At 49.3% G+C, this 9,745-nt stretch overlaps 2 protein-coding genes across 2 annotated transcripts in view; one reads left to right on the plus strand and one right to left on the minus strand.

The window, feature by feature from the left end:
- The first annotated feature begins 6 nt into the window (after positions 1 to 6).
- On the plus strand, positions 7 to 5,580 carry RNF113A (ring finger protein 113A). The gene is made up of 9 exons (XM_009320434.1): positions 7 to 19; positions 143 to 247; positions 1,668 to 1,775; positions 2,051 to 2,160; positions 2,365 to 2,471; positions 3,055 to 3,144; positions 4,034 to 4,127; positions 4,804 to 4,910; positions 5,445 to 5,580. The coding sequence occupies exons 1-9, from the start codon at positions 8 to 10 to the stop codon at positions 5,531 to 5,533; spliced, it is 822 nt and encodes a 273-aa protein (XP_009318709.1). The 5' UTR covers position 7; the 3' UTR covers positions 5,534 to 5,580.
- A 1,115-nt stretch (positions 5,581 to 6,695) lies between these two features.
- STRADA (STE20-related kinase adaptor alpha) overlaps positions 6,696 to 9,745 on the minus strand; it is a 12,256-nt gene continuing 9,206 nt past the window's right edge. The window contains 3 exon segments of the mRNA XM_009320435.1: positions 6,696 to 8,171; positions 8,860 to 8,902; positions 9,578 to 9,745. The exon segment at positions 9,578 to 9,745 is cut by the window's right edge and continues 16 nt beyond it. Of these exon segments, the coding sequence (XP_009318710.1) occupies positions 8,019 to 8,171; positions 8,860 to 8,902; positions 9,578 to 9,745 (364 nt within the window). The 3' untranslated portion in view covers positions 6,696 to 8,018.

Genomic DNA, 9,745 nt, shown 5'->3' on the forward strand with positions numbered 1-9,745 from the left:
CAACCCCATGATCCAGAAGGTAAGGGAGCCACAGTAGGGCACAGCTCCATCCGAGGTGCATCCGCAGTCGCCTGCCAAGCTCAAGCTAGGCACAGTGTTGGAGCCTTCTGTCTTTCATACCTGCTGTCTTCTTGCTCCTCAGACCAGGAGGTGCATGAAGGAGAGGCCCGCGTATGCGCTGAGCAGCAGTGACGATGAGGATCCATCAAAGGAGATCGGAGTCACTTACAAGTCGACAAGGTCGGCGGTAAGGACTGGGCAAGAATGTGGTTCTGGGGTCTGAAGTCAGGTGGGACTGGCAGATCCTGCACTTGATAGAGAGAATTTGCCTCTGCAAATGTGGGATCAGCCGTTCCTTCTTTTTTATCTAGAGATGCACCTCCCTGTTCCTTCCCTCTTAATAGACAAGCACCTTGTGCTAGGTGTGTTCTCCTGATACCCTCTGTATCCTTAGGAGGCCATTTAGGACTGCCCTTTCCCTCTTCGAGTTGGGAATTAAAACCCCAAGATGCCACTGGACTTGCCCAACATCGCACAAAATTTTCAGGAGAGGGAGCACTTGAATCAGGTTTGCCCTACTGTTGGGTTCATGTGTTCAGTTTTAGACCATCTTCCTCCACAAAGAATTCAAGGTGACTTAGAAGGTGCTCCCATCTTTATCCTTGTGGCCAGTGATGGGGTAAGAGCTATGGAGAGACGTCGTCGTTTTCTTGGGCTTGATGGGTGGGGTGTCCTGTTAACATCTGGAGTGGAGAGAAATCGGCTGTGAAGGTTTGGGCCCAGCTCAAATTGCTCTTCCCACTGGATTTTTCTCTTAACTTTCCTCTTGATCCAGTGAAGTTTTGCCCATTAGTATGAGCCTTGGCAGGACATAAGTAGGCTTAAAAGCAGGTATCAACACATCTTCCTCTTCAGACCTATTTCCTTATTGTCTGTTCCTCTGTATAAAACGGGAATAATGCCTAACTGCCCCCAGTCAAAGCTGCAGGGTCAGACCGAGGTCTCCTTGACACATTAGAGATTAATATGAATATAACCTCGTGCTGTAATTATTCACCACTTTGCTGCCAAGGGGGCAGCATATTGTTAGCCCTGCTTGCTGTAGGAGAATGGGAAGGGTGCAGGAGGAGATGACAGCTTTGGGGCTGCAGAAGCTTTTGGCATTTAAGTTGGATTTGGTTTTAATTGAGGTTAGCTGTAATTATTCTTTGGTTTCTGTGCAGCTGTTCTTGAAGATCTGATAAATCCTAGGAGTAGGTGTCTGCTCAGTCCATTAAAGAGGAATCTAAACCAGACCGCTGTGTTAAAACTGAATGTAAGCCACCCACAGCTGGGTTAAAAGGTCAGACAATAACATCCTGTGTGTAGGCGGGATGGTCTCATGATTGAAGTGTTGGACATGGGAGACCCGAGTTCAGCTTCCAGCTAAGCCGAGGCTGAGCGTGAAGGAGTAAAGTAAGGACAAGTGTTTCCTGCAAGCACTAGGCTGGATCCAGCCCATGGGGGATTTTCCCTGGCAGGTGCTAAGGGAAGGTAGAAACTGATGGAAGGTAAAGCAGGCCACGTCCAGTACTTGCTCTGTGACCAACCCTCCAGGTAGCCAAGGAGCTCTCTATCTTGTACAGGTTTTCTCTTCGCTGTTGTCACAAGTTCTTCTTGCTTTTCAGAAACCTGTTGGCCCAGAAGACATGGGAGCCACAGCAGTGTATGAACTAGACACGGAGAAGGAGAAAGATGCCCAGGCCATCTTCGAGCGCAGCCAGAAAATCCAGGAGGTGAGTCAGCCTTGCTCTGTAAGAGCTACTGCTCTGCAGCAGGAGTACATGTGCTTTACTCATCCCCTTCTGCACACTGAGAAGAGTTTGAGTCTCTTCCTCCCTGGAAATTTGAGAAGCCAAGAGTGTAACCCTTGAAAATAGGGGAATTTTCTGGCTTTATTGGCATCTTGGTATTAAGGGCTGGGAAAGGAGACTGGTGTCAGAGTGGTGAAAGCTAATCTGTGTCATGAAGCTTTCCTGATCCTTAATCACTTTTCTTTTTGCTTTCCTAGGAGCTGAGAGGAAAGGAAGATGATAAAATTTACCGTGGTATTAACAACTACCAGAAGTATGTGAAGCCCAAGGACACATCGATGGGAAATGCCTCTTCAGGAATGGTCAGGTAGGTTGGGATGAGCCTCAGAGGACTGGGACCACAGAGGAGCTCAGGCACCATCCCCAAAGGCACCTGTTTGGGGCTTGAACTTTGCTGCTACTGCCAGCTTCTTTCTGTCTAACGAGTCCGGTGTCTGGTTCTGACCAGGCCCCCAGGGGCCTTCTCCACTGCAGCTGCGCAGCTGGCCTGAGCCTTCTCCCACCCTTTCAGAAAAGGACCCATCCGTGCTCCGGAGCACTTGCGGGCCACGGTGCGATGGGACTACCAGCCCGACATCTGCAAGGACTACAAAGAAACTGGGTTCTGCGGCTTTGGAGGTGAGTGGATCTTGCCTGCAGCTGAACACGTGCTGCACCAGATCTGCAAAGGGATCCAGTCCAGCTTGTGATCCCGTGCTTGTGGCGCTGAGATGTGCGCTTACTGATTTACAGGCACTTGTTTGCAGAGCTGGTGTGTGATGCTGTTGCAGAGTTGTTTTATGTAAAGTTCTTGTCATTTGTGTCGGCCCTTCTGAAAGCTGATGGTCTCTAATCAGTGGTTGTAAGAGTCCTGGGAGGGACCCCTGGAATGTTCCAGTGACCCACACTGCCACAGGTATTCTGGCTGCTGAGGCCACGTGAGGAGTGGAATTTCCTGTTCCTCATCCCACTTCCCATGTGTGTAAATGCTGGAACTGTCGCTGTGGCACACAGAGCACGATCCTTGCGGCCTGCCAACCCTGAGAGGGATCCTGTGCCTGCTCCAGGAGCTTGGCGCTGCCCAGAAGCGCAGGCAGGCAGGGAAGCAATCAGGTTCCACCTTCTGCTGGGCAAAACTCAGGCTGCTCCCGAATGAGGTGTCCTGTTAAACCTCTACCCCACACAGCCTAGCTGTTAATTCCTCTTTCTTTGTGCTGCTCAGACAGCTGCAAATTCCTCCACGACCGCTCGGACTACAAACACGGCTGGCAGATCGAACGGGAACTGGATGAAGGCCGGTATGGAGTCAATGGTACGGCACCACCTCTCTGCTCTCCTTCTCCCTAAGCTAATGGTGGATGAGGCTACCGGGTCCTGCCTCTTACCATGCCCTAAAGCAAACGTGACTTAGGGATATTGGATCACTAAGAATGAAATGGATCCTTTGCTGTCTCAAACTGCATGGGCCCCTGGGTTGAATTAATATTAGACAGAAAGGACTCTAGTCCAAAGCTGTGGAACTCCCTGCTGCAGGATAACTTTAGGGCCAGTAATCACTGACAGTGCTCAGCAAATCTGCTGCTTTCAGATAGCTACTGGCTGCCACCAGAGAGAATTATTTCCTCTGGCTCTCTATAAAAGGATAGCACTGCTGTTGGATGGGTCCCAGCAGCGAGCTGTGTGGAGCTGGGCAGATGTGGCCATCTCCTGCCCCCCAGATGCCCAGGAGGTAGGATGCTTTCATGCTACGTCACATCGTTATTTCTTGCTCATACTGTCTGTAGCTGCGGCCCAAGGCTCATGAGTCTTGCTCGTGAACCGCTGTGCAGCTGGGGGAAAGAGGGTGTTCTCTGTTCAGTTGGAGCCAAAGAGTTTGCTGACAGCTGGTTTGGAAGAAAATTTAAAAAATAGGAGGGGGCTGAAGGATATGTCTCTTTATAGCAGTGAGTGGGCGAGGTAGAAAAGAGTTTGCTCTTGCGAGATGAGCAACAAGCACGCTGGCTCATTAGACCTAATTATATCTCAGTCCCACATGTATTACTGACATCAGCAACACCCAGATGCCAGAGCTCTATTGTTTCCAGCAGAGATCTAATCCCACCTGCTGTGCTCTCTCCGTATTTAATATTTCATGCCCCACGCATGGGCTGGTCTGCCTGCTTCTGCTCTTGCTCCAGTCTGGTTAACTTTCTCTTCTGCAGATGAGGAAAACTATGAGGTGAGCAGCGATGAGGAGGATATGCCTTTCAAATGCTTCATCTGCAGAAGTTCCTTCAAGAACCCCGTGGTCACCAAGTAAGCGGTTGTTTTGGCATGAGGAGCCAAGTGTCTGCTGTCGATCCAGTTCACTAGTCATTCACTGTCGAGGCAGATACAAACACTGCCCACAGGCTGGTGGGTAGAACCTGCTTGTTGTCTGCTGTGGCTTTCTGGTGGGTGGGGAAATCCTCTAATAACCAGGGAGTCTGATAACTGCATCTGGAGCATCTCCCTGGAAGGGATCTCAAGCCTTTGTTGTCCAGGCACCTTTTAGATTTCCACAGATGCTGCCTCATTACATTATCTTTCCCGTTAACCTTGAGATTTTGTTTTCGTGCCTTCATTCCTCCTGGACACTGAACGGCACGCTGCATTGCGTGAGCAGAGAAACAGAAGCGTGGGGAAGCCAAGAGCTGGCCAAGGATGAGGAGCAGGCCGGGGGCAGCCTGGATGTCACACGCTGCCAGCCCTCTCCCACGCTGCTGGCTGTCTTGCTAGGTACCTGGTGTCTGGAAGAGCTCACTTCTCTGTGCCATCGCTCCACACCAGTGAAGCAATGCTGAAACACCTTTCGTGGGGACAGTGCTGCAGAGGAAGCTTTGCATGCAGCTCACTTTTGCATCCCCTGGGGACCAGTAGTCAGTAATTTTCTAACGCCTGGACACAGCGACTGTATCTGGTGACATGCTGTGGCATCTGTGTCTCTGTACAGGTGTAGGCACTACTTCTGTGAGAACTGTGCCCTCCAACACTATCGCAAATCCCAGCGCTGCTATGTCTGTGACAAGCAAACTAATGGAGTCTTCAACCCAGCAAAAGGTAACGGGCACCTGTGGGAGAGAGGGCTTTCAGTGGCAGCGTCTGGAGCAGCGAAGGCACCAGCTCCTGAGGTGTCATCTTCTCGGTGTTGGGCTCGGCCCTAAGCTGGAGCTCAGAGCTCTTGGCTGCCGGCAGAGCTTTCTTTAGTGCCGGGAGACACTAAATCACGGCCTGCGTGGCTCCCGTAGGTGCAAAATGAGCATCCGTGCTTGCCCAGGTGGGTGGGGAACGCGGGGAGTGTGACTTCTGGTGAGGGTAGGGGGGGAACGTGCTGCGGGAGCGGAGGCGGCAGCTTGTCTGATGCTCTAGTTGGCAGGTCAGTAACGCACTGATGGATTCTACGACTGTAACAGCTGATGCCCTGGACTCGGCAAGCGGTGGTAGCTCCTAGCTGAGCCTTTGTGTAGGCAAGTGGGTTTTGGTAGCTGCCCTGGTTCTTGCAGAGATGGGTGTATACAGAACCTGGGCCACCTGGCTTTGGTGTGGGACAGCCCCTGTGCCTCGAGTCTCATCCTGCCTATTCCTGTTTTTCAGAGCTCATGGCAAAATTGGAAAAACACAAAGGGGAGGAAGAGGAGGAGGAAGAGCAGCAGCATTCAGACCATGGGGAGGATCCGCAATAGCACAGCACCCTGTTTTGTATCTAGCTGAATAAAGCTTTCATGGGAGAAAAAAAAAAAAAGCTCACAGCACTTGCCTTGGGGCCAGCAGCTGTAGCCAGTACTTGTGTATCCAACCAGCAGCTACTCCGTGTCCTGACCGTGCCGGACCCCTTGTTTGCTGCTCTCTGAAGGCCCAAGACAGAACAGGTAAGGTGAGACTCAAGAGTTGTTACTGAGTATGGCTGTCTGCTACCCCTGTGCTGCCAGCAGGACCCCAACAGTTGCCTCCGAGTGCAGCAGCGTGCCTGGGGAAGGAGGTGTTGAAGACTACATTCAGTTACTTAACTTCTTTTTTTGACCAAGGTGCTGCTGTTTCACTCCTAACTTTGCACTGAGCCTGCTTGCATCCTGCTGCTGTGTAAGCATAAATCTATCTCCAAGTTAATTTAAGTCCATAATCTTTGAGCATGTAGCAAGCTGAAAGCATGGAAGGGGATGAGAAATATTAGCTTGCATTAAGATCATCCTTCACCCTAAAAATGCTAACTCATGGGAAAGCAGGCTAGAACGCTGCAGTTATTTAGATTTATTATAGCTCAGTGTGTTCCCTCCTGTCTTTTCTGCCTGCCTCTTGGTTCCTAGGAGAATTCAAGAGAGGCTTAGATCTTCGGTGGGCAACACACCTCTTGAATCATCCCCCTTCTGTGAGGAAACCCGTCTCCTCCAAACCATCACTAACTCAAAACCTTTGGGACTATGCTGAGTGGTACTGTGCTTTTTCTTGCTGTAAGTACCAGCGATTCAGTCCCTGTCCAGGCTTGTGGGAGAGGGATAAGGATTTTTGCAAGCTACAGACTTCATAAGCTAGGAAATTAAGATCTGCTTACTGTAGTAAAATTAAATCAGGAGCCAAACCTGATCCTAGGGAGGAAGTAGAAGGAGGAATTCACCCCTGTTGTGGGAGAATGCATTCTACTGAAACATTCAGAGAAGAGCAAGAGCAGTTGGTAACAGCTTCTTGCTTTAGTTGAAATATGTTTTTGAAACAGGAAGGCAGTTGCAACTAACGCAAGTGTGGCAAGCTATACGAAAGTAAGGAAATAAGAGTAAGTGTGCACAGCGAGCCTGTGTCGTCATTTGTGATCCACACCATCATCTTGCAGAAACAAGAGACTTAAAAAAAAAAACTTCAGAAATATTTTATTTGTTTTGGCAAAAAACTAGAGTAACAAACTTTTATCTGGGTTCAAGTACAGTTTATAAACACAAGAAGGACCTGTTGCCAGCACCACTACTCCCATCAACCACACCTACAGGACTGGATTCTCAGTGCTTCGTTGAAGAGTAGAAAGACCTCCAGCACCCGTGGTCCTTGGAAAGGTCAAACTAAAAGCCTTAAATGCACCTCCAAAAAACAAATACCATGGAATGGGGGGAGCTGCCACAGCAGCAGGGCAAAGTCACACAGCCATGAATCGAGGGAAGCCATGTGAGAAGCAAGCTTTTACCTGTCATTCGGTCAGGGAAGGCAGAACAGCAGTGGTAATGGAAGGCTTAGGATCAACTCTGTACACGACATTCAAAGAGGAGTCGCGAGGAAGAGGATTTAGCATGAAAGTCAACTTAATTTTCCTCTGTGCCAGGGTAAGTCACTGAGAACAAGCTGGTATGAGTGTTACATACTGTGAAACCAGCCCAGCTAACGGGAGGCTCAACTAGATGTGCTGTGGGGATAAAAAAGCTGGTACCTTGCGCAGGCGTACACGCTTTGGTGACCCAGGCAGCCATGGGAGGAGAGGCTGGAATGCCCTGTCTGACCTGGAGTTCAGAGCACTCGGCATCAAGTGAGAGGGGTCTCTTCAAAAACTCTCTCCAGAACTGGAAGAGAAGAATCCAGCGCTGCAGAGGAAAGCCCGATGCAGCAAGCGTGCCTGGAATGGAATCGGATTGTCTTTGATCTCCCATTTTCCATCACAAAGCAGTGACTAAATTTAAGAACATAATCCCTTTTTCTGCACCCTCAAAAGCTACCCTGTGACAACACTGTAACAGTAATCTGACTAGCTCTAAGAGAATGCCAAAAACTAAGAGCTGCCTGCCTCCCCTTAACTCTAAGGCACCCTTAAAAGAGAAAGAACCAAAGAGGGTAGGGACACACAGCCTTCAACTGTGATACGAGGAAGCCAGTGATTTTCAGAAACGCATAAATAGAGACTAAACAGACTCACTCAACCCATTTGAGTGATCTACCAGTGCTCAGCTGCAAGAACTGGGGCTCTGGGCACTGCACCATCTGGAATACTCCAGTTCCTTGGGGTTGATCCTCTTCCAGCTCAGGTCTGTCCATTTGTTTCCAGGCTACTTCCTAAGTAAACAGGCAGTTGAAGTTCCTTCCCAAGGACCTGTAAACTCTTCTATGTGTAACATTCATGACCTTTTATGAACAGAACCAATAAATTACAATGTCCAGAAAGCTCCTCCAGAACCAGGTATAGTCCCTGTTTTTCTAAAATTCCCAGTCATCCACATCCAGCTGCTCCAGGTTTGATACCAGCCCAAAAATGCCACTGGGATCCTGGGGCCGCGTTCCTTCAAAATTGGTGATTGGGGTGACGGGGCGCAGAAGTTCAGGGAGTGCTTCAGAAGCGCGGCGCTTGATCTGCACAGAAAGGAGAGAACTCGGCTGCTGAAATGCTTCCCCACACTTGCACATCACAGTCAAGCAGCAACAATGTGAAAGTAAGAACACAGTATTATCTGCCCACCTGCACCGAGACGTGTGCAGGGCTTTCGCACTGCATCTTGTAACAAGAGAAGTGCTTTGCGTGCAGCCTTTTCAGCAGCACTTGGGTGCTGTGGTCCTGATGCTCCCCCTCAGTGAAGCACCACCCTAACCCCCAGCTCAGAGCAAGCCAGACAAATCATTTAGGGGCAGGAGAGCCTCTGCCTTTTCCCATGCCAGGGCTGGAGCTCACCAACCTGCCACACAACTGTAAGCAACGCACAGATCACCTCGGTTTGGTCTCATTAAGGACCAGGTTAGGACTGCCTCGCCCCAGGACTCAATAGCCTGTGGGTGAAAAACTGTTCTGGCATACAGGACAGGCAGATTTACATCCTCTGTTTAGATAAGGAAGAGATGCTTTTGAGAACAGTCCATCCACCTCAGAGGACAACGTGAAGATCACCAAGCTGCACTGCAATTAGTCACCAAACTAACTTAATTCTTTCAGATCACAGAAAATTCAGCAACTCGACATTCCCACCCTCAGGTTCAGTGAGACAGCAAGACAACAACTACAGAAAAGCCACTTGTTCTTTATCTGCAGATTAAATTAGTTCCTTACCTGCTTGAAAAAGGGATGATTAAGCAGAGTGCCTGCGCTTGGCCTGTAGAAGGGAGTTAGAATAAAGTAAGCACACAAGAAAATGCGTCACTGTTTAAAGTCGGGTAGTGGAAGAAAGAAAAGACCAGGGTCCTTCCTGCCTCTCTCATTTCTCAGCTGTAGAATATCTCCCTTTTGTAACCAGTAGCACTGTTTATTATCTTCGCATGATGTTTTATGCGAGCAGTTCAACCTTCTGTGCAAGTTACCTACTTGTACACCCCACCATTTGGTCAAGGGAAAGCTGAACAGTGTGGTATGCTGGAGAAGTTCGTCATGGCTAAAGACGACCTTATGCTCACTACAGAGGAAGATACAGTTCTTGATCACTTCCCATCGTTACTGAACAACAGACATTCGCAGTGATGGAAACTGGGTAAACAGAGTCTCACAGGGACCAGAAATTCAAGTTGTTCAGTTTATTTTCCTGACGTGTAGCACCACTCTACCCTCCAAAGAAGGTTGCAAAGTAATTCTTCAGGCTCTCTTATAGAAAGCGCTTGAAGTATTAACACTGCTCTTCTTTTACATACTCGGACTGCTTTTCTCAATGTATGGAGCACATCCTCACTCCAGGAGACTTTTGGAAAGAAAACTGAACAACCTCTGCTGGCTCTCTCAGGTTAATCTGCCCTAGAATAGTGCAGGTCTGTGAAGAGCAGCTTTCACCTGGCTTTACCTGAAATCGGGGTTCCGCTGGAGGCACTGCTCTACAAAGTTATGGAAGTAGGTGGAGAAGGTCCGAAGATAAGGGTGCAGGGTTGGCTCTCCGTTGGCCGCTCTCACATTGCTAATAGCCATGCTCTCACCCATCCCGTAGTTAGCACTTGAACGGGAGGTTTTCATA

The sequence above is a fragment of the Pygoscelis adeliae genome, unplaced genomic scaffold (genome assembly GCF_000699105.1).
Source record: "Pygoscelis adeliae isolate BGI_AS28 unplaced genomic scaffold, ASM69910v1 Scaffold203, whole genome shotgun sequence".
Taxonomy (NCBI): domain Eukaryota; kingdom Metazoa; phylum Chordata; class Aves; order Sphenisciformes; family Spheniscidae; genus Pygoscelis; species Pygoscelis adeliae.